The sequence below is a fragment of the Amphiprion ocellaris genome, chromosome 9 (genome assembly GCF_022539595.1).
Source record: "Amphiprion ocellaris isolate individual 3 ecotype Okinawa chromosome 9, ASM2253959v1, whole genome shotgun sequence".
NCBI lineage: Eukaryota > Metazoa > Chordata > Actinopteri > Pomacentridae > Amphiprion > Amphiprion ocellaris.
Genome location: NC_072774.1, coordinates 7,324,260 through 7,348,580, shown reverse-complemented (window position 1 = coordinate 7,348,580; position 24,321 = coordinate 7,324,260). Strand labels below are relative to the sequence as shown.

General features: G+C 39.6%; 2 protein-coding genes across 11 annotated transcripts in view; both read right to left on the bottom strand.

Moving 5' to 3' along the window:
• Nucleotides 1-4,415: 4,415 nt before the first annotated feature.
• On the bottom strand, nucleotides 4,416-10,731 carry rbm24b (RNA binding motif protein 24b). Its single transcript, XM_023275489.3, has 4 exons — nucleotides 10,408-10,731; nucleotides 9,352-9,475; nucleotides 8,615-8,669; nucleotides 4,416-5,956 (listed from the first exon to the last, which is right to left on the bottom strand). The coding sequence occupies exons 1-4, from the start codon at nucleotides 10,576-10,578 to the stop codon at nucleotides 5,596-5,598; spliced, it is 711 nt and encodes a 236-aa protein (XP_023131257.1). The 5' UTR covers nucleotides 10,579-10,731; the 3' UTR covers nucleotides 4,416-5,595.
• A 2,778-nt stretch (nucleotides 10,732-13,509) lies between these two features.
• kif13a (kinesin family member 13A) overlaps nucleotides 13,510-24,321 on the bottom strand; it is a 53,226-nt gene continuing 42,414 nt past the window's right edge. For 4 of the 10 annotated variants that reach the window (XM_035950629.2, XM_035950632.2, XM_023275482.3 and 1 more), the window contains 10 exons: nucleotides 23,243-23,419; nucleotides 23,070-23,162; nucleotides 22,837-22,989; nucleotides 22,642-22,719; nucleotides 22,490-22,540; nucleotides 21,574-21,661; nucleotides 21,317-21,468; nucleotides 19,515-19,679; nucleotides 16,551-17,742; nucleotides 13,510-15,054 (listed from right to left, as the gene is read on the bottom strand). In XM_035950629.2, coding sequence (XP_035806522.2) covers nucleotides 14,921-15,054; nucleotides 16,551-17,742; nucleotides 19,515-19,679; nucleotides 21,317-21,468; nucleotides 21,574-21,661; nucleotides 22,490-22,540; nucleotides 22,642-22,719; nucleotides 22,837-22,989; nucleotides 23,070-23,162; nucleotides 23,243-23,419 — 2,283 coding nt within the window. In that variant the 3' untranslated portion in view covers nucleotides 13,510-14,920. The remainder of the gene's footprint in view (nucleotides 15,055-16,550; nucleotides 17,743-19,514; nucleotides 19,680-21,316; nucleotides 21,469-21,573; nucleotides 21,662-22,489; nucleotides 22,541-22,641; nucleotides 22,720-22,836; nucleotides 22,990-23,069; nucleotides 23,163-23,242; nucleotides 23,420-24,321) is intronic. The other 6 variants (XM_023275478.3, XM_023275483.3, XM_023275484.3 and 3 more) reach the window with 4 other exon arrangements.

Genomic DNA, 24,321 nt, shown 5'->3' with positions numbered 1-24,321 from the left:
GAATTTGCACATGTTATCAGTTTAAGGGTGTATGATTGAGGTTTTGCTGTAATTGAGGGTTCAGATTCTATAACTTTGCCTATTACATAATGATAATACTAGAATGGTAAGCGTAAACAAAGAAGAAAAAAAAACGTATATCCGGGCTAAAGTAATTCTCTGTCTCAACCACTGCTCCAGACTTCTCATATGATTTAATCTCATAAATATTCAAATGATCCAATATCTCATCCAAAATCAAACATGAGAGATGAAGGCCAACAGCTGAAAACACATTTGTGTCTCAGAACTTTGTTTATTCTTCTCTAAGTTTCCATTAACAAGGTTGGAGCCTTCACATTTATCTCAGTCCCTGGATGTAAAACTTTATATTGAGCAGTTTAAACCTGCAGCTGTTATAACAGAAACATGCTGCTGACAAATTGATGCTTCTCTATTAAAAGCCTAATGCAGTCATTCACAATAATAAACTAGTCAGAGAGACCAAACCAGGACTTTCATACTTTAACTGAATTTTGCTGCAAATACTTCTGTACTTTTGTTTAAGTAGGATTTATCATGCTTGTAATGGAGCAATTTTACACTGTTGTACTTAAGTAAAGAAGCATTCTTTCACCACTGAATCGATTGGGCAATCTGATAAAGGACATAAAGTCTTTATTTTATCTGATAAAAAAAATCAGTTTCCTTGTACTAAATAATCAGTACACTTCCCAGAAGAAAATGTTTGATAACAAATATAAGCAAAACTGTATGAATTGACCATAACTCACAATGCAAATGGATGAGCAGTGACTGGGACATAGCAGAAGAGCATGCATCTTAAATCATACAATAAAAAAGGAATAAAAACTCAAAAATAAATCCAAGTAATGTTTCAAACTGTCAAGTTTTTATCCATTTTTTTAAAAAAAGCAACTATTTTCTATTTTCCACTAAGTTAGGGTAACTATGTTTACTTCTACATCTTTTTAAGTTGATCACTCATAAAAATTAGGTTGTTCCAACTAGTATTTTTATTTTATTGTATGGGTTTTAAGTTATCAAGTTCACAATTAAAACAAACAAACAAAAAAAGTTGTTTCAATGGATAGGAGATGGGATTAGAAACCATGACCTCAGGGTGAAGAGACAACTTTTTTTTTTAATGTCACACTCTCCAAGTTTTGGCAACATCTTCTTTCAAATACTATAGTGCGACACTAGATTACATGTAAAATTTGACTTTGGCCTCCTTGCATTTCTTCTGATCTGGCTCAGGCCCATCCTGACTAATTAGAGGAGTATAGTAGTATCTGTGTGTAATTTTATAGTGGTTAAATTTACTTCTGATGTCTCTTGTGGCCCATCTAGTATCAGATATATCCTGCCGTGTCTCCTCTTTAACATCATGTCTCTTTGCCAGATTGCTCTGAGGTTCTCACACTTCTCACATTGAGAGCTGAGGATGTTTTTAATAGAACATCGAAGCCATGTGCATTATGTGTGGTAAATGGAAAACCTTCTGTATCACGTTAGTGTGAGCATGCTACCTATACAGCTCCTGAACACTTAACTGGAGGTATTTCAAGTATTTTTTCTTCCCTTCGAGTTTAAGATAATCAAAAATAAATCAACAATTGAGAAAATCTGGTAGCAAAAGTGCCAGATATAATAACTTCAAAACAGCAGAGTAATGTAAAATTTTAAAAACGGTTAAAATAAATAACGGCAACTATGTGTGAAATTATTATATATGTTTTCGCTAATTTACACACAGTAAACAATGTGACTTCATGGTCACATGTAGTAAAATAATGAATTACTATTTGTAAAACACAGGTTTTTGATGGGGACATTATGCACAGTATGGGCTTCTTTTTAAAAAAAAAATCAGTCATTGTGTAAAGTGATATTTTTTTCCTTTAATTTTACTAGTTATTATCTGTCATTCAACAAAACATGGAACATCTGTACAATAACAGTTTAAAAATATTTACAATTTTTCAATTCCTAATATACATTTTTCTCTCCTTAAAATTGCAGAAAACATCTGCATTATAAGAACTTTTTTCTTGCTTTTTTACAGACAGTAAAAATAGTGTCATTTTACCATCAAATGTTGTAAATTCATGAACTGCCATTTTAAAAATTATAGATTTTTGATGTGGATATTGCTTACAGTTTTGATCTGTTTTTTTGTTGTTGTTTTTGTTTTGTACAGTTAACATCTAAAGTCATATTTTTTCAGTGAATTTATTAATTATTATCAATCATTTAACACAACATGGAATATCTGTTAAAGATGTCTGTGTATTAATAGCTGTTAAAAAATAATTTCCCAATATATATATATTTTCTTTGAAATAGCATAAGATCTGTATCTTCATATTAACAATATTTTCTTAAACTTAGTAGAAAGAGCATGTAGTTTTAATATGGACATTACTTACAGTCTCGACCTGTTTTTTTTTTTTGTTTGTTTGTTTTGTTTTTTTTACTGCTAGCATCTAAAGTAATTTTTAAAATTCTGTGATTTTATTAGTTATTTTTTGTAATTTAACAGCACAGGAAAAGTTTGTAAAATAGCCATAAATTGTTGAAATAATTAGAATCCAAACTATTAAGAACTTTTTACAGTGTGTCCTGGTGAGTCCTAATGTTGCCTCTCTATTATTCATGCTTGCACCACTTCCCTGCCAACGATACCTTTCCAGACCTGGGGGTTATTTCATATGGATTTAAAGCTTTTTAATTATTATAAAAAGCCTAATACTTAATTTGTTGTAAATTCACATCCCATTATTGACCCATACACACAGAGCTCCATACTATGGGTATTTTAGCGGGTCGATGCTTTCCAAGAAGGAGTAACCTGCGATAACCAGCAGGTGTCAGGATCCTGCAGCTTTGCTTGGAAAAACCAAAAGGGTAAACAAGGAGACTCACTTATTCATTTCACTAGAGCAAAGAGTCTTGATACAGCAGATCCTGCATATCTGCTCCTCATTTTACTGTGGCTCACATCACAAGTCTCATCAGAACTTCACAGAAACATACTGGGAGGTGAACAGAACAGGAAATGGTTTGTGTAGTCCCATTGAGGGAGGTGTTTTCAACCTGTCAAAAGAGAACAACATTAATTGATGTAAATTATACTTTTATCAGCGTTTATTTGAATATATAGCAAAATAGCAGACAAAATACCTAAGCTGTTTCAGGGCCTTTAGAGTTTTTCATCTGGTCAGCATGACAACACCTTGTCAACAGCCTCTTTCAACTTATGGTTGTGTTATGTGGAAAGAGGGATTCATGTTACACAAACATCTGCGTTGATTTATAACGTAAACAGCATCTGACGCGCTCGGATGCATATTTTGCAACTTGAGTTTCTATTTCTGTTAAGAAAAATAACTAGAATATTTCTTGGCATGAGATTAGGAGATTATGTGACTGTCACATAGCATCGTTTCATATTGTAGGAGAACAGCACAAAACAAAACACTATGGGAACTACAGTCTTTTTAGTAGTTACAGCATACAAGAGAAGTGAGTACACCGTTGTGTAATACCGCCTAAATGTCAAATGATTTGAAACTGTATTATCTCTCAATATTTTCAGTATTTCAAAGTTGGTAAGTGGAGCACTTCCTCTTATGAACAATCAGAAAAAAACACTTTAGAAAGACTATATTGAAAATTCAGGCCTCAAACTAGAAATTCAATGCAACAAAAGTGAATACAGCTGTAATCACTAACAGACAAATTAGAAACCTGTGATCACTGAAACTATTTTCAGTACATCTGTGATTTCTAATTAGTCTCACAAAAATGAGCTATAAAGAACACGACTGTTCTCTGCTGTGATTATCATGGCTGCATCACGGCTCCACATGGGCAAGAATTGTCAAAGAAACTAAAAAATGTGATTGTAAGGCCTCAAAAAGGTGGAAAATGATACGGGAAGATCGGAGGCCAACGAAACGTCAGTAGAAATGCAGTAGCAGCAGCAATAAGGAGTTTAGAACGAGTCCTAGTACCACCAACCAGAGGGGCACTTGGTGGCTCTTTGGTACATTATTGAGAAGGAGGAAATGTTGCTAAAGAACACAAAAAGAAGCCTGATGAATGTTGGGAGCACATTCTTTGGTCAGACAAGGCCAAGATAAATTTGTTGGACTCCGATGGAGTCCAGCATGTTTGGTGTGAACCTGACCAGTACTGCCACAGTGAATGCATAGTCCTGATAGTGAAGCACGGAGGTGGAAGTGTGATGATATGGAGCTGCATGAGAGCAAAAATGAGTGTTGAGGGGATGACATTTATAGATGCACCATGAATGTCTGTGGATAAACTACAATGACAAGAATGAGTTTTTTTTATGACACGCTTTCATCAGACAAGTAGAAACAGATATAACAGACGAACAAAGAAGCTGAAGGTAAATTTCCTTTTATTTCGCAAATTAAATATCTGCATTGTTTTGAGTCATGCATTACAAGGTGAAACAGGTGATATACCTGCATTAGAAAACATTTAACATCAAAAGACATGAAATGTGATAAATTTAAAAAGCTAACAGCTGTCAAACTGTCCTTTATCAAATGGTCAAGTATAAAAAGCGACATTAAAGAGTTAAGAATCTATTAGAGACGACAACATTAAATCTACAGAAAAATAGAAAAATCTTTGGACTTATTGCTACCTTTCCACTCATTATTTGTTCTTTTTACAGAGCGCAGAGCTTCTTTGTCAAGCCATGTTTAAATATCCATCATGTGCTCTTGATCATGAAAAATGCAGCAGCGCATGTGAACATGTTCTACAGTAGGCTTTGTACTAACATACAGGAACAAGTAAAGGGTTTATTGCTGTAAGGCTTCTTAATAAATACATAAATAGCATAATTTAAAAGGCACATTATGAAACATTTTATCAAAATGAAAGATTCACATTCAACAACATTTCTTCCCTTTTTGGTGAGCGTACTTGAGGTGTCATTTAAAGGGAAGAAAAGTGAGTGCTTTTGCAGCTTCGGCTTTCACTACAGCTTTTTTGTCTCATGTAGCATCAAGACAAGACGTTCAAAAGGGAACTAAATGAGGGGTGTCTAATCTATTTCACTCCAAACATTTATGAAAAACATAAATCCTAATAAAAACACTGACTTCTCCATCAATGTCTGCATAGCTTTACCAAACAACATAGTGGTCCAGAACTATTAAAATACTGAAAACTGCATCATGACGTGACATACTGCTCTTATACGTATGCAAGTGTTTTGGTTGGTTTTCAAAGTAGTGTGGAAGAAACCTGATCATAAGACATGAATGCACTTGGGATTTTTATACAAATTCCACTGCAATATATTTACAAAATTCAGCAGTGGTTGACATGAGGTCCAGCGAGTCAGTTAAATATTTTAGTGCTGAATAAATATTAAATATTTATATATCCAATTGTGACAAAATACTGATCTCACTTGAATAAAATAGACAGTACTGACAGTATTCATTTGTCTCCACATTTTCTCCAGGCTCTTTGGTAGAAGGTCGGCTAAGTTAAAACTTGGAAGTGACAACCATCCTCTCCTCGTTTCAGGGAGTTTCCATGGTTTTACTGCATGCGATCTGTCTGGAGCTGCTGAGGTTGGTACTGGCTGAAGGCGGCAGCGGCAGCAGCAGCTCCGGGGGTGGCAGCTGTGGCGAGTGGCTGCTGGACAGTGTATCCATACCCTGCTGTGGTCATGTAGCTGGTCGGTGCCGGCGAGGCCGCATATGGATACTGCTCATACGCAGCGGCGGCGGCGGCAGCAGTTGCAGCAGCTGCAGAGTACTGTGCATAAGCTGCTCCGGTATAGTCAAGGTACGGGGAGGTGGCGGCAGCAGCTGTGGCTGTGGCAGCGGAAGGTTGAACGTGAGGGATCACCACGCTGGGCTGCACGAAGGCCTGAGGGTAGACGTAGTGGGCCGGGATCCTGCAGGACACAAAGGTGCACAGGTTCAGAGCAGAGCGACGCTTGGTCGTCTTTCCAACGCTTTCCAACTAAACTCTGGAAAACTGAGAAGCAGGCGCCAAATATGTCAATCCAGTCCTCAGAACACAGCAAATCCATTCATTAACAACTGAAAAACAAAAACCCTACCTAGAAATGAAAAGTTAAAAAAGCAGCAAAACCACAAAAGGAAACACAAGCGCAGCTTTTAATTTGAAAAAGCACCTGAATCTGAAACACAGTGAGGCATTAAGAGAAGACACAGCCAAGCTCTGCACCCAGTGTTTCACTGAAAAACCATATTTGACAAAATGCGAGCTTTTCGCAAAAAACACCACAACATATCAGTACGAGGAACAGACAGTGGCTCTGTCCACATACAACACCACACATACAGGCATGCCCACACATGTTAATGGGTCCTTAAACACAAACAAAAAAGGCTTTTTGTGTCTTATAAAAGCAACAAAAGAATGCAGTGAATTACAAAGCTGTCAGTGTAGCTGCTGGATTAACCGTACAGTGTTTCTTATCAAGTATTAGATTCTGCAGAGGCCCTGCTAGTTTTATTTGGTTGAAATATAGAAAAAAATCTCCATTTGAGGAGCAAAACTCTGCATATATTAGGGCATAAATGGATAAATACAAGCCTTTGTATCTGGGTGAACTTGTGCCCACTTTAAACTGGTGTTGAAGTCACCCTCAGTAAATATACTGAGGAGCAGGTGTGAAATATATCTGTCCATAGCCCCCTTCCCCTTTAACAGACATACACCCCCACACAAACAGACACACGACAACTTGACTGACAGTGGAGGCTGGACGCTGCTATTTTTTGCTCCCCTTGTCATCTCCAAAGGACAAACTGATCTTCTCCTTCAGTAACACATGGCAGAGCGTTCGTCAACTGCAGCGCCTGCCTCTGCTGTACTAAACGACTTTTCCTGAATTTTTTGTTCTTTCTTATCAGACTGGAGGTGTCCCAGCTGATAAGAAGAAAAAGAAGTGTTCTTGTTACAAAGTGGGAAGCTGGACCATCTGTTCTGACAGTTTTGTATTCTACAGCCGGATAATGACGACAGATAAAGTTACAATGCTTGTTTTGAAACGTGACAAATCAAATTACATCCATAATTTTCAACTCGGCAGGACAGAAACCGACATTCTGGCGTCCTTTCTTTGCTTCGACATCAGCTGTTTAAATGCTAAAAGGGCACAGCCGCCTCTTTTGAACGCGAGGGGATGAACATTTTGTCGTCGTGCAAGTTGAGAGCTAAATAAAGGTGCTTTGTAAATCACCAGGACACATGGGTAATCCCCAGCACATAACCAAAAGGCTTCACGGACGCATGGCTCGGCCCACCTGTTGTCCACAGCCGAGCGGCCCTGTCTGTGCCATACATTATTAACAGCGCTGCTGAGTGACTCCCATTTTCCATCTGAATTTGAGAGGCTGTGCAGATCACTGTAGCCGACAGCTGCTGCCTTAGAGACCGGCTAAGATCTCCGTCTCCAACCTACAGTACTGGAACCATTTGAGCCTGTCTCTATGTATAAAAAAAATACCATCTTAAACATTTATTTTGTAACTAAACAGTCACATCCAGCTTTAATTTGGAGCCTTTTTGGACAACCAAACATACTCCTGTATACTTTAATGTTTCCCCTTCACATTGAAATGTAACAGATTGATTTAAAAACATCCAAAATATCTGCTATTTTTGGTCTATCAGATAAAAATTAAGCTCAGTATCGCGTACCTGTAGACGTAAGCTACCAGTGAAAGCAACAGGTTAATGGTAAAATAAAATAAAAAACACAGCATCATGGGTAAGGAAACAGAAAAAGAAACTCCCACATGCAAGCCAGGGTTTTGTTTTGTTGCAGGGGATCGATTTTGGAAAAATTGACACACTGTGAGTGATCATCAGCCCCCCTTTGACAACAAAACACAATCGACGTGATGTTAACTGGAAAACCGTGAAAGAAATAAAATTTTAAAAGTAAACCATAGGCTAAAAGAATCAACACCCCCATTGTAGAGTTATAACTCCCTATCAAAACTGATGAATATCTGCACAAAATTTTAAAAGTAAACCTCCTGCACCACCCCACTTTCCCCACTGCAAGTAGAAATAAGCACACAGTTAAGCTGAACACCACATCATACTGAAAAAACAAGGCACACACCAATCTATGTACTATGGAAAACTGGAAAAAAACAAAGAAACAGAAGACTTCCATGCATCTAGTCACCATTTCAGTTCGTTTGTGTATGTCAGAGTATACAGGTAACACTTTAGCGCTCTGCCCAATGCAGACTCAGCTATTCCTCAAACCATCATGTCCCTTCATCAGCTATTTTAACCGTTACCGAGCCTGTCAGATCAGAGAGAGATAGACAACATGAAGTCAAGGAGTCCTGCAGTGGCTGTGGACAAACGCTCACGTCCTTCACAGTCAACCTCAAGCAGAGGAGCACACATGAACACTCACATGTCCTCATTCAGGATGGAAATAAGTGGAGGCAATAATAAATACATCTTTAAAAACAATAAAACAAAACGGATACGTGACATAAATAAAGACATTTCTGGACAGATATTGTGAAAGAGATGAAGGTTCTGCGGTGTAACATACCCATAAGGTCTTTGGATGAACGCTGGATGGATCTGAGGCACGCCAAATGCAAATCCTAGAATTGAAGCAAAAGTTTGGTTTAAAATATCGTTGTTTTACATATGAGAAAAGCGATTGTGAAGAAAGTGTGGAGCTTCTTTGCAAGATTTTCCATCCTTTGCCCAAAAAAACAGAAGCCAAACTGCAACCAAGGACATGTCATGTGTAAAGTTCATGATTCTTTTCCTTGTTCTCGTTAGTTGTTTGCCCATAAAATGCCAGAAAATAGTGAAAAATGTCCAAAATGACATCTTCAAATGCCTTGTTCTGTCCACAACCCAAAGATACTCAGTTTGCTGTCACAAAGAAGTAAAGAAACTGGGAAATATTCACATTTTAGGGGCCAAAATCATCAAATTTGGACTTTACTTCTACAGGACCTTTTGAAACTGGGGTTACATGGTGCTGAACAGAAGACAGCAGCAATAAAACATTTAAAAAAAAGACAATAAAACATGAAATATGCAAATCTGTATGGCTGTAAGGGGGGAGCTTGGGGCTGGAACAGTGGAAGCATGGTCCCCCTTTGTTTTAAACCTGGCTCCAGGTGCAGAATAAAGGATTAAGAGATTACATTTTAAGAGATTTGTATTGGCTCCAGCAGAATACTTGCATGTGACAGTCCCAGCATGTGGATATCTGGAATGGTGTCTTTGTATGTCACCTTGGCTCTGAAACTAAAGCTGCGGTCCACTCACCTGGCTGAATGACCCTGGGTTTGGCCCCCAGATAGGCCAGGTTCACATTGGCTTTCCTTCCATCTATTATGGGGTTGGGGTCCTTGCAGGCTCGGTCAGCAGAGGCCCGGTCTGCCATGGTCACCTGAAAGAGACAACGCATTTTCCAATCACCACGTGGAAATACGACTGCGCAATCCAAAAAATGTTTTTTAGCTCTGGCAACATCTCATAAAAATTATGTTCTACCAACATGTTCTAGTATAGTTAAAGAAATTAGCTTGCCCTCTAAAATCAGTGGTATTTTCAATTACTAGTCTTAATTTGTCACAGAAAGTTCATTCATGTTGAGAAAGAGGAGTGGGATTCAAATCCTGAACTCGAAGTGATGACAAGCTAAATTATCGAGCCAGTTTCCTTAAGTTACCTCAACTTGATTTCAGTTTTAATTCAACCAATGCAGAAATTTGAGTTCAAAATACGCAAAATATTAGGTTGACGCAATCACCACCACTAGTGGCCTAAAACTGCTCAGGCATGTGAAGATAGTTGAAATGAGAAATGTAACTATTTAGACAAGTTACCTCAATTTCAATTTAGTTTTAATTCAACTAATGCAGTTTTTTTTAACTTACACACAATTAAGTTGATGCAATTACCAGCAATATTATGTCAACCTGACCTTTCAAAATAAAATAATGTTTGCAACTTACATTTTTATTTCATTCTATTTTTCCAGCCTTACTTTTAATTGAAGGTGGATATGGGTCCTTGGAATTACTTTTTGGGGTGCTTTTGGCATCTAAAAAACCTAGATAATTTGATATTTATAAGAAGCTGTCAGGTCATATTTCAGTATAATTAATTAGATCGTCTTTCTTCACTAAATGATTTCTAAGAACAATTTTTATTTTGCTCCAAATCTTGCCTGCAAGAGTATTTAGCTACAAGTTTCAATCAAAAAAAGGACATTTGTTCCTGACGTGTCGACTCTTGTTCAGTCCACCTGATCCTCGGCTCTCCACGTGTCTTATCGGCTCTAAACAGTTCAGAAATGTCAGCAGACTCGTTACTTACAAATCCATAACCTCGGGATTTCCCGGTTTGCCGGTCGGTGATCACCACAGCTTCCTCGATGTCTCCAAACACCTCGAAGTATTTTCTCAGGCTGGAGTCTGTCGTGTGATAAGGAAGACCTCCCACGAAGATCTTGGTGAAGGTGGTGTCTTTCTGAGCCGAGTGCATCATTTGTAGATGTGTGCTGAAGTTAAATTAAAAGGAGATAAAGTGGAGACGAGCGTCTAGTGCAGGCGGCCCTCCGGTGACTGTGCGTCTGAAGGAGCAGCAGGACGACGAGCAGCAGCAGCGGCAGGAGGAGGAGGAGGAGGAAGAGGAGGACACCTGTTAGTTTGTTGTGAAGGTTTCCCAGTTGTCAGTGTGTGACACGGATACTTGACTCCACCCAGATCCAGACCACCGCAACGTGTTCAGGCTACCTACCGACGCACAGCTGCTAAAACAGTGCCAAGGACGCACCGTGCGCAAAACCCAGTTACCAAACTTTTAAAAGGGATTTTATGGAGACATATGTAGCTATATATATTTTTTTGGAATATTCGTTGTAAATGTCCAAATATTGCTAATATGTGTTACATATTATTATGTTATACATAATTTAATGTTTTGAATGTGAAGAAAGCTTTGGAAATGAGCAGAAATTTGGCTTAAACGTATATAAGCGTTATGAGTAAGTTAATATGAATTAAGTGACACATGGACGTTTAAAGAGGTTCCTTCCCCAAACGGAATCCACAAAACATTAGTAAATCATGGTTGCATGTATGTTGACCCAGCAGGTATGATATTATATCAGAAAAATAGACCTATCAGAGTCATTGTTGGGAGTTTGACACATTTGAAGCTCTTAGCTTTTTGCCTACTAACTTCACCATTTTCAAGTTATTGCAGAGTAAAGTCAATATATAATGTGAGACACTGAGCTCTCTGCAAAGTAAAGTCACCCTACTTTCTTTCTATGCTCAGCCTGCATTATTATTAAAGTGAGATGTACAGCTATGCCTTTGAAAATATTATTTTACTTGTAATGTGGATCACTGACCGATTAAATAGTCCAGGAGAAAGTTCACCCATAAAGTCCCAGAACTTGATACCCCAAATAAATACCCAAATGACTACTGTAACTACTGCTATTTACAATGACAAATAAAATGGGTTTTAATTGATACTCCGCTTCCTGTTGTCATATTTGGTTAGCAGAATTGATCATCTGAGGAGGAGATGGGAAGCATAAAAGAAAAAAAACTTCTTTCATAAAACACTTGACATGACAGGAAATTATCAGATCAAACTTTTACAATCAGTAAAATAATTTCCTAGCATTTCATATTAATTCCATCACGTTATTTCTGAGGGCTTTAACGTATGATCGCAATGACAGATGAATGGAGGGCTATGTTTTAAAAAAAAGATTTTCTAATTTTTAAAAACAAAACAAAAAAAAGTAGATCTGGGGTTATTCACTTAACATTTGGTCCTGTAGCCTTAGACCACCAGGCCTAACAACACCAATGCTTCAGTGTATCAAATGCAGATGCGTGTCGTATGTTCTCTTGCTGGTCCAAGGGTTTATAAATAAATTGAAATAATTAATCTATCATTGAAGAGGTAACTTATGCACATTTAAAGAGATGACTTCCCCAAAGAAAAGTTACAAAACAGGATAGAGGAACAAATCATGTCCACAGACTGTATATGTAAGATAGATGTAACCTCCTGACATGCAATATCATAGGGGTGTGTAAAAAAACAAAACATGCCACTTGAGGCAGTATTTTCAATGCCATGCTTTTTGCTTGTCATTTTATAGGGTCAACATTAGGGTTAAGGTCAAGAGGAAGGGGCCATTTGTTGCTATTACATGGGATGCACATACACGCCAGTCCCAAAAAATATGTTTTAATAGCACACAAAGTGACTCAAACCTACTATTCACAGTCCTTTTTATGATCCCAGACAGAAAAATGAAGCCAATGCTGAAGTGACTTAAACCTGCATTCTTTCTGATAGTCAGCAGGGGGCGACTCCTCTGTTTGCAAAAAGAAGTCCAATAGTAAAGAAGCATAAGAGAAAATGACCCTACTTCTTACATGATTTAATACTTCAGTAAACATTTTCCTAACAAGTTTATGGTCTTAATTGCTAGTTTCAAGTCTCCTTTAATACAGGGTGATGTTGATTTTGTAAACTATGGCCGAAGTTTGAGGAAAACAAACAATGAAGCATGGTGGAGCTATCTTGTGATTGGCAGGTTGTTGCATATTATCCTTGATTTCTCCAGTCAGATCCGCCCCTTCCTCATCACGATTGTTGCAAAAGGCAACAGAAGGCGACTCGAGATTTCAAAACCGAACGTCCACAAAACTGATGTGTGACGTCATCATCGCTACGTCTGCTTTTATACAGTCAGTGAGTAGCTATATCAAACACAGCTATGTATGATGTGTTCTAAATCTGTAGAAAGTAGGGAAAGATTTGGAGTAACTCAACCATGCATGTTCAAAGTGGAAAATAATTCCGTACAAAAATAATACAGAAAATTCCATCCTGCAAGTTGACAGGATTAGTTCTTTAGGTTTGTTACGTATAAAAATATGGAAATCTGAATCTGTGTTTTTGAGAAGGTTATAGGGTTAAGATACGCTGCAGTTTCAAGATGGCGGTGGCTTGTTTAACCCACGATATGTCTTCTGGCATTAAAAAAAAACATATGGCCATGATAACAAGGGAGAAACTTGATTTTCCACAAAAGAAAATCTTTAAAATCTTTCCCAAGTAAGTCGTGCTGCTTCAAAATTATTACAAATTCCAAAACGGCTTACAAATGCAATCTTGACTAGAGCAGATTTGAAAATATGTCCTGGAAACAGGTTTGTCATTGGGAATACACTGCAAATGCAAAGAGTGTTTCATAATAGTTGCTGTGAAAGAATATTTGTAGACCCATATGTATTTCAAGGTCTTTTTGAAACACATGAAAATGATGTACAGTGAATGTTTATGTATTATACTATAATAAAATGATGTCCTTACTAATAAAACATACTAAAATATTCAAAAAAAGTCGGCTTGAATGAACCAAATGAAGAGTCAACGCATACATTGATTGTAAATGTTCTATTCTAGAACATTTTGTACCAATTAAAACAGTTTGAGATACATTATAAATACAATTCTGTACATTATAATACTGTAAATACTATGTTCAAATACATTTCTATTTACAACTCCGTATTAGGGAGAGCAGCTTTGTTCTCTTCTTTAAAATAAGGTCTTGGGTTTTTTTCATTTACTCGAAATTACAGCTTGAATACTGAACTATTCCTAGTCAGTTCCACAGTTCACCACTTCCATAGAAAATAACAGGACACCTCTTTTCCATACCTGAACTAGTTTTGCACCATTTTCTCTAACCTGATGATGTCCATCAGCCATTCATCCAATCCTCCGAGTGAGAAACTGCATTATTGAGTACCCTTTTTTTTTTTTAAACATGTAGTGTTACACATCAGTCAGTGAACATATAAAATGCAGTTTAAAAAGGTATTCAATCAATCAGTCAGCAAGGCAGGATGGCGTTTTGAACACCTCTGGGCTTCGTGACGTACATACAGGTTTCAGGTCCGTTTATAGCTCGGTGAACTTGTTGGAGTTCAGTGAGCGGTCCGGGGTTTATGTGCCTCTTTGTATGCAAACAGGGCAATAAGGCATCCAAAAGCCTATCTGCAAGGACACACAGTTCTTCAGTCACAAGCATCTCATCAGTCCAATATGGAAGACAGTCAGCGAACTCTCCAAGAATCCTTTCCAGTGCAAGCGTTCAAACAGCAAACAGTCTCATGCTGGATGGGGATCGTTGTCCTCCTCAGTGTTACAGTACGTCAACAGGATCATCTACATCTGCAAACTTAGAACTTTTGCAGACTTGTCAGGGTATGTGGCATTACTCCTACAGATATGGCACTAAGCTTTATGTGGACACACCGATTTATAGCGAATAACCTCCATTTACGTACATTAGAAAAATAACATGTTACTCAGAACAGCAGATATGGAACCGTAGTTCTTTGGTTAGCCCTGACATATCATATTGAAGTAAATATCAGCGTGTATTAACAGTAGTACATTCTTAATCTTCATATCCCAGATTTCTCCATTATGAGCCTCAGAGGGGGGTTGTCTTACAAAAATATGATATATAATGTTCAGAATCAATGTAAGAAAATGTATATGGGTCATATTCCATAAGGACTCCCCGCTAAAAGCTAAGTTCTCTATGAAAAATATCCCCATTTAGAAAACTCAGATATGTGCATAGTGATTTCTTTTCAGTGGACAGTAATTGGGATATACCTTCATGAAATGCACAGGCGAGCTATGCTTTAGGAAACACTCCTATAGAGTAGCTCAGAGTGGTCGAAGGGGTGGAAGGAGGGGAGCCACGCTGGATGTGAGGAGCATCCTTAGGGGGTCCCTGCTGCTGTTTCTCAGAAAACCGGTCCATCTTTGGGTCCTATCTGATCAGAGTCTGGGGTTCTGTGTCCATGGAGGGCGGCCCTCTGGTGAGGCGAGACGGCTTCACGAAAACACCGTGGCCAGGCGGGCAGCGGAAGTACACTCGGCCCTGGACAGTCCCATTGTGCTTACCTGGAGGGGGGAGAAAGTGGACCATTTCTAGCCACATTTTGAATTTTCATACAATTTGATAATCCAGTGCCAATCTCAACACTTCCAGACTCAAGTGTTTCTGGGGGATTCTGATGACGTGGACCTTTTGATGCAATTATGCACCCTTTTTGTGAATCTGCAGACTTTCCTAAGGGAAAATTGTGAACATATATACATGTCATTTAAACCCAAAGGAGCTCTTTGCACATCTATTGTCTGAGGCAGGTGTGTAGGAGAAGGACGAGCACATCCAACAGGTACAAACCAAATAGCATTTACTATTGGTCTGATGAATGTCTAGCACTGAAATGTTGGATTAATAAATTTATAGTTGCAGGCTAGACTGCGTGCGGGAGTCTGTTGTGGACGTATTTTGTGCAGAAACTAAGCATAGCTAATGCAGGGAAGAAATTTGCTTCAAAGTTTATCTGTCAGTAACAGCATCTACTAACTGTTGTGTTTATTTATTGCACTTTTGGAGAGATTTTTTAAATTTTCTTTCAAACATCCACATATAATTTTTGAAATTTCCTGACTTTCCTGACTTTTGGTCATTTGCTAAGATGCATAAACACTGAAATATCACAAACAGGGAATTATTTACTGAGCGGCTAATGAAAATGCAAATGAAACATGCATCTAAATTCACTTCTAATTGTCTTCTCCTAAGCAACCCGTAAAGTCACACTAGTGTTTCCTGTTCTATCTTTTAATACCATTTCAAGCCCTCAGAAACTCACACATTAAAGCATTACAGCTGTGGCGTCAGTGTTTTTGTGAAGGGTGTTTAGTGTTTAGACATTAGGATGGAGATTCCAAAAACTAGTTTTATGGGTTTATTGTCTGTTTTGAACCACTACTAATAAAAAATACTGTTATTAAATAGTGACGATTGACCAATCTGAGTTTTGGAGCCCAATGCCCAAACTCTTTTCTTTTTGTTTATTTTAGTGTGATTAATTGCCTATTTTCTAATAAACCATGAGCCGGTTACTTGATGGCTACTACACCAAAAATGATGATTAAAATGTTCTTTTTCTGAGCTTTTACATCACTAGTTGGCCACTTGAGGGCAGCAGAAACTGTGATCCAAACAAAATGCAGGCCCAGACCTAAACTCCACACTCTTGGACTCACAGACTTTTGTATATCAGTGCATTATCATATATTATACATCACTTGATGCACGGTTGCAAAATGTATGTCTGAATGAAGCTGTGGGGAACACTAACAGAAAAGGAACCTATGATTTGATTGACTGGCTTTGATTGAAGGGCTTTATATTTCTGTTGATTTGTGTTTTTCACAAAGTGTTACTAAAATGTCATTATTAAAAACATTACAGGAAATGATGTGCATGTGAAACATTCATAAGTTTAAAAATCAACTCTTCAGGGCTAACAGCTCTGAATATAACACTATTTAAAAATCATTCTCACGTACATGAGGTAATATTGCACCAAAATACAACTCACCCACTGCCATATCCATCTTCACACCGATCCAGATCCCCTTTGCAAACTCCACCCCTCCTACATAGTGGACCGTTCCTCTCCTCTTCCCCACCCACACCTGCTCTCCGGGTGCCATCCAATCAGGAAGCTGAGCCACCGGGGTGCTCTCGTCCCCACTGGAGTCCCCGCTGGGCTCGGTGCTGCTGGGGTTGGGGCTGGGACAGGGGCTCCCGTGGGGAAGGTCCCCCTGGGCCGGCTCCTGGATCGGAGGTTCTCCTCCAGCTCTCGGAGCCGGAGCAGAGGGTGGGGCTGTGGATGAAGGTGCGACCTGGGATGGTGAAGCTGGAGGCGGGACTGATGCGGAGGGAATTATTACGGCTGGAGAGGGAGCTGGGGCAGAGATCGGAGCTCTGACCGAAGTGCAAACTGCTGCTGTGCTCAGGCAGGACACAGCTACACTAACAGGGTCCTCAGAATTGGGATATTTGCATATTGCATTTTCAGGATTAGACGTCTTGAGAATATGATTGTCAGTGTCACATGTTTCTGCGTTTTCCGATTTCTTCTGCTGGTTCGTAGAAAACTCCGACCCCTGATGCTCCCATCCCTCTGTAAAACGTGCTAAATCCCCCTCTGTGATGCTGTCATCAGCCCCTTTAAAGTCAGTGAACTCCTGGCTGGCACTGAGGACACAGTTGTGAGGCAGAGGGAACGACTGCTGCTTGTCTGTGCAATTAGGAATACTGACGGGTGGGGAGGACGAGTGGACAAGCAGGTCCTGACCTCCAGCAGCTGGAGGAGGTACCTGCTGGGCGTCACCTCCTTCGCTTTTGGTTTGGGTGCAGCCTCGTCCGGCGGGGCAGCCAGGAGGGTCTTGGGAGTCCCTGGAGGTGCAGCTGAGGTGGTCGGAGCTCTCGCTGGCACTGAAAGGCATGTCGGACAGCGTGGCGTTGGAGGCACTGTGTGAAAAGTAGCCACTGGTGCAGCTGCTGGCCGTGGGGCTTCGGGAAACCTCTCTTTCTCCGCTACCACCTCCGCACCGGCTTCCCTTCAGGTCAGAGCGAAACCCCTCCTGGCTCTCCAGAGTGGCGTTGTAGATCTCAAAGTTTGCAAAGTCCTCCGGGATGTAAGGCTGGAAGCCGCTTTGGTCCTGAGAGCCCCGAGTTAGATTCAGGGTCATGTCCACGTCTGTCTCCTCGTCGTCAGAGTCCTGCTGATCAAAACAACAGCAGGAGGACAAAAGACACCAGACATGATGTCAGCTGGAGCCTGTATGGAGTCTACATAAACATTATGTTTATAGAGTATGGAGACAGTGAAAATGGTGTAAAATGTGATGATGGAACATGAACATGTATGAATTTTGTGGCACATTTTTCTTTGCTTTAAGGTGTTTGCTGCTTTACAAATGCACTCATGTACGTCCTTAATCCTCTGAACCCCAAGTAATTTCTGGATGTTTTTTTTTTTTGCTCCTGTCACATTTCTTGCATCTCTATGGAAACAGCACAACCATGGCTAAAAGTACAAAGAGCTCATAATGTCTTCTGTGCAATATGACAGTTAAAATGCCATAAACTATATATAAAAAAGTTGAATTTCATTGATTATTTATTTGACAGCATTTGGAAAAACCTGGAATCAATATGTGAAACATTTTATGCTCCTGCTGATGTTACCAAAACTGGACTAACACATGGGCTCCACATGCTGTAGATATTTTACTACCTACATTTTTACAACCTCTGCAAACTCTGCGCTTCAACTCTAAAAAGATACTTCAAAATGAGCGTGTCTTCCAACAATTTGCAGACAAGCTGCTCCTCTGTATACCATGATGGAGTCAAGCTACAATTATTTTTCATTTCATTTTCCGCTCAATCTCTTTAATTTGTTTCGATAATTGTGCTGCACAGTACACTGCCTGCAGTTCAGTCATGGCTTCTCACTTGCAGGAGGAGTGTAGTTTTTTATTTTTATTTTAATAAAATGCTTTTTTAAATAATTTTTTGAAAAGTGTGTGGAATGAATTGATTTTAATGAAAAGTGATGATTTTATGTTTAAATTTCTTTAATTTCTTCAGATTCAAAGGAACGTCACGTTATTTGTTCAAGGACTGACGGAAAACTGAAAATCGGTCGAGTGTTTCGGTTTCTGGCTCCAATAAATTGTCTCATTTGGCAAGTTGTTTTTTTTAAGTTAACATGTATTTCAAACCCACTGGCAGGTTTTGGGGTTGAAAGGGTTAAATATTCTCACTGAGCCTTCACAGTAACTGTAAAACACTGCAGAACAGCACTGCAACCCTTTTCAAACCCTGCTTTCGCGGCTGCCGTGAAGCCTATAGTTCTGAACATTTAACTGTCGACTCCACCAAGAAAAGTGACAAAGACAATGTGATGTACGTTTGAACAAAGTGCTCTATTTGTTCCAAGCAGTTTAATTATATGCAGTAGTCGCCTATTGATTCACTGCTTGGCATTTGCCTGTAAAATACTTCTAATTGCGCTATCTTGTATAAAAAGTTGAAATGCATATCAGTTTGATTTATTTTCAGCAGTACAATGCCAAGTTCAAAAACAACTATCACACAGTGGCTGGATGATGCAGTAAAAAGATATTTATCGTGTTGGATTCTGTGCAAGAACACAGACTGAAGTCAGCTGATCAGGAAATCAACTCAATCGTTAACACCCATATCTATTCACTATTCTCTAACTTCACTGCTGTTTCTACGGTTGGAACATGTAAACGAGTGACTAAGGAAACCAGAGTTCGTCAGAAGGTTTGTGACTCATATCAGTACTGGAACCAGAACGGAAACTGGTTAAAAAGGGGTTCATGTGAAACCCTTAAAGCAAAGTGTCCACTTGTGTGATACTTACAGTGTGACTCAGCGGTAATGGGCTCAGTGTATATGCAGTTTGTGTAAAAGTGGTACAGTAGGCCGCAGTGCGTGGCGTGCCGGTGTGCGTCGCACTTACAGCGGCGTGTGGCAGTGTGTGGCTGAGCTGTCTGCTGGTGGGGGTGGAGGTGGGGGTGGAGGTGGAGGTGGAAGGCTTGCAGTGGCCCTCGCTGCCTGCCCTGGGTCGGTGCCAGGAGCAGGGAGAGGGGAGCAGTGCAGGGCTGTCCACACATGAGCGCATGCTCTGCAGGATGGGTCAGAACAACAGCATACACTTCACACTCACACACAGCATGCATGGAGCTGGGCTGAGCAGGCCAGTAACAGTTAGTGGCATGCAGGTTGACATTTCACAAAAAACAGAGCTCGAAGTGCCCTAAATAGGAGGAACGGTACTTTCAGTCACAATGATACTAGAACGGATCCGAGTATTCAGATCTCGTAACCAATATTCGGATACCACCACAACGACCGAACATTCGGGTCCAGCCCTACTTGCTACTGGGTCTATGTTGCTGCACTGTCTCCGTTTTTGTTCAGTCTGTGTTAACTGGGGCTAAAAACTGAGTTCATTTGCTCATTTTGAGAATTCCATATTTCAGTTCTGTGCTCATTTCTAGCGTATGCATGGTAATATTCTATAAGGCAAAATAAGCCTCATTTGGTGTTCCATTACAACCACACTGAAAACAACATTGAACCAGCTTCTAAGTTAGCACAAATAATGACAATATATAGACTCATATGCACACCACTTATTGTGGTCTGACAAATGTGTCCGAGTGGAACTGGAACCATTTCTTGCCACATTTGCAACACATCAAATTCTCCTAATATTAAGGCCTAAAAAGTTGGTGAAATGTTGACCATAAACAGTATTTTTGGTTGGATATTAGGATCTATCAACCAAAGTGCATTTTTGTCCAAAAATAAAAATACATCTCTATATATACACTTCACTGAATTTTCAGAGGCCCCAATACCACCCTCACCCCTCAAAAAAAACAAAAGTAATGAAAAAACATGGTCACTGCGAGGGTCACTAAACCGCTTGGATCTGCTGATTAACAATTTGGTCTTTATCCTCACTAAATTTCACATATGTAGGAGTAACATTTCTGGAGATATTGAACTCTTAAATGGCTTCTCAGGTCACAGGATTTTTAAAGGGTAAAAATACAAAAATTCCCAGGTCTGAAAACATATGAAATTCTCAAAATTCAGCCAAAACAGAGCTTACAGTTTTGCATCCGCAAAAACAAATGGGTGAAGTCTGAGAGTCTGAAGAATATCTGAGACAGTGTAGCAACATTGCTAACTGCTGCAGCTATTTCTGCACCTCTGCATTTACATATGCAGAGCTTTTTCCCTATATTTTACTCTAATCATGCTGCTTACTGAAAGACTTCCACCTCCCAACCGAGTACCTGCACCTCTTTTAGTCCACTTCAAGAAAACAAATATGCAAGGTTAGTTTAAATGGTCGGAACAGCCTCTATCTGGAAAATCCAAATAACACAAACAGAATCAGACATGAGACTTGGACAGCACAGCTTTGTCAGGCTGAGTGGTTTGGATATCCACGGTTGAAGTCATGCTCCGGTGAGTCATGCGCTTTCCGCTCAACACAGTGACATAAATAAACAAAGTGGGTGATGTCATCAGGCGATTTCAGGGTAATTAGTAATGTCTGTCAGTGTCAACATCTTCATCATGTTTTAGAAAATGTCATTTGATATGATAAATGGTAAAATGCAAAACTGGGTTTGACGGTGGACTGACAAAACAAAGACGTGGGACTGAAGAATAAAATGGCAAAAACAAGGACATGAGTACCTCCTTTTTGAGAGAAAAATGATTTAACTCCGTTCTCCTTCTTACCTCTTGTCCCAGTAGCGGCCGGGCCTCCAGGACTTTCTTCGCCTTGTTCTCCTCTTTGACAGGAAGCAGAGACTTGAGGAACTTGGGCGGCTGAGGTGAGAGGACTTTAAAGGGGCTGGAGCTGAAAAACGTAGGACTCTCTGGAACCAAACCTGCACGGGAGCAATCAGTGACAACCCACTTTTAATGGAACAACACTTTTCTCACCCAGAAGAACGCGATGCAGCTGCTAGATATGTTTTATTTCTGTTGTTTACCTGAGTTCTCCTTGTTTTTGATAGGTGTGGTACAGAGGGAGCCATCCTGAGGGTTACAGTTGGTGTTGTCCACAGCATCACAGTGGTCCTAGACAGTTAAATACAGTTTCAGTCAGCTCCAAAACATCTAAATAAAATTGCTGCAAAGAGGTTTTTCCTAAACTGTGGAACACCTTCTTTAAATTATCTCCAGGACACTCCTGGAGTCCACTGGAGATGCATTTTTTAAAAAAAATCTCAATGTATGTTGACAAGGCCTTCGATAGTCACAGATGTTCTTACTCATTGTTTAGTTTACAAAAGCAACATGGCTTTTCATTTTCCCCTTTGCATTTGGTTATAAATGAGGTTAATCTGCATTCTCTGAGTACTTCAAACCAGCATATTGCTCAAAATGGCTACGCTGAACATGTAAGGTGGTGTGGATGAGCTCTTTTAGTGGCGTATACCTGCAGCAAACATAAGACAGTGAGTTTTCATTTTGGGATGGTCAGTTTTTGAAACCACCAACGCATTGTGAGACTTCAAGTTTGTGTAGCATTATGTCAGTGTAAATTCTCAGTCATCCAGATCATAGAAATCCTAAGAACTTCAGTGAGTTCTTTGAGGGTGACAATATATATCTGGGACTCAAGAAGCCTCTTGGATGAGAGGAGAAAGGGCTTTAAAAATCCAAAAAGAGAAGTTCTCTAAATAGCAGACTGGTCTAGATTTACAGTTGCAGGGTGGATATAAATGTTGCATAATCTTCACTTATGCATTGCTCTCTTCAAGTTTAGTCACTTTCACTGATTATAATGGAAGCTTAGCGTTGCTGAAGACACTTTACGAAGAGTTTGTCATATGTTAAATGTTCAGTGCAGCAAAAGCTTTGCATTGCGGTTACAGAATAATCTGAATAAGATGCCTGACGTACCTTACAGTCTTCATCCTCACAACTGGTCAGGTCTATTTTACTACATGAGGACTGGAGAACGAGAAACAAAATGATATTAGCTTTCGAAACTTCTCCATTTTGTGGTAAGACAGCTTTTTCCACATGTTCGCAGTGAGTGGTGTGTTAATTACATGCTGTACATTTGGTGTGCTGATACTCCTTCTTAAGTGTCTCCCTTTAGCAGCCAGAGCTTCCTTCACCGTCACAGCCTGCAGAGAATGAATAAACACAGGTGTAACCTTATATACCACTCGCCTGCTAATGTGCACATTTCATCACTATGGAAACATCACGATTTAGCAAAGGTGTTGATTAGAGTTTTATACCTGTCGTAGCCTCTCCAGACTCAGGATGTTCTCCACTTCCAGAACTCCCCTTGTATATTTCTCTATGTAGGTTTCTCCATCCTGAGTCTCCTCGGTGTCTCCACGAGCCGCCATGAGGGCCAAAGTTTCCCTCTCCTCGGGCTCCTCTGAGGCCTGAAAAGAAACTTACGATGAGCTAATAAACTTCAAACTTGTTATTAGTAACTTGTTTTAGCACAAAATCAGAGTTGCACCTTTGGTATGTTGGAAACGATCTCATAACTGACGCCACAGGAGTAAAGCGTGTTCTTCAGGGACATTCGCCTCTTGAGACTCTGAGTGAAGCTCTGTATGAAACAAATCCCAGAGGATGAGTAAAACACAACGGACTGCTGTTATCTTTGGGTCTAAATCTTCTATCATCGACCTGTTTGTTGTAGATGTTGACAGCGATCCTCTTGCGGAGCACCAGCTCCATGGATGCCGGGTGGCTGAGCTGCACCGTGGCTTTAATTATCAGGTAAATGCGTTCATTGGGCGACGTGATCCGGTTGAGGTGCACAGAATCGTGGATGGATGAATCCCAGGAGCACACGGCCGACACCTGGGGAATTTAAAAAAAGCTGGGTTTGGTTCATGCAGCTCCACATTCATCTATAGAGAGAAAATCTGCGCTCTAAGACATGGATGTTGGTGGTCTGCAGCTCTGGGTTCGGATAATTACCATTTCATGACAGTTTAGCTCAGTAAAGAAGGAAGGGATTACTGCATGGTTTGTGCTGCTGCTTACCATCAAAGAAAAAAAAGACATTAAGATGAGTTGTCTTTTAAATGCTTGCTCTCATACAATTATTCCATTATGCATGTAATTGTAGGAAAAAAGATGTTGCCCTAAAAGCCTCTTGTGTGTGTGAGAGAGATAATGTGACAAAACATGAATAGAAAATGAAGATAATTCAGCATGGAGCCATTGTAAAACCACTAACACAAAAACGTGTACATTGTAACAAAAATACTACAATTACTAGATGCAGAAACAATGGAAAAGTGAATACTCTAAGTTTACATATAGTCTCGTGGAGGATGAGGTTATATGACAAACCACAAAAAAGACATCTCTGGAAATGCAGCGACTAAGACCACGATGTCTTAAAGATTCACCCACTGAAGTTACAAACACAGTTATACTCATGGGCTTTTCCAAATAAATGCTTTAAAGATGTGCACTCCTTTCTGTTAATCTGACGACATCTGAACATGTCGGCTTCACGTCTGAATGCTGCTCGCTGTTCCATAAAAGTCGCAACGGCAATCTGGCTAGGTGGGACCGAGTAATATTTCAGTTTAAACACAATAAAAGTCTAAATTGTGTGCAGTCAAATAACTAATAAACATACACAAGCGATGTAGTTTGAGTTATGTGATTTAGATAAGGCTTTTTCTGCAATTCAGTCAGAAAGATTTGCTGAAAAACATGACAAAAGACAGTTCTGTGTTCAAAAAATC

Coding starts and splice junctions, on each gene's coding strand:
- rbm24b (XM_023275489.3), bottom strand. CDS start 10,578: ATGATGCACTCGGCTCAGAAAGACACCACCTTCACCAAGATCTTCGTG. Junction 9,476..10,407: donor AATCCCGAGGTTATGGATTT/GTAAGTAACGAG, acceptor TGTCTCTTTCAG/GTGACCATGGCAGACCGGGC. Junction 8,670..9,351: donor ACCCAGGGTCATTCAGCCAG/GTGAGTGGACCG, acceptor CTTCAATTCTAG/GATTTGCATTTGGCGTGCCT.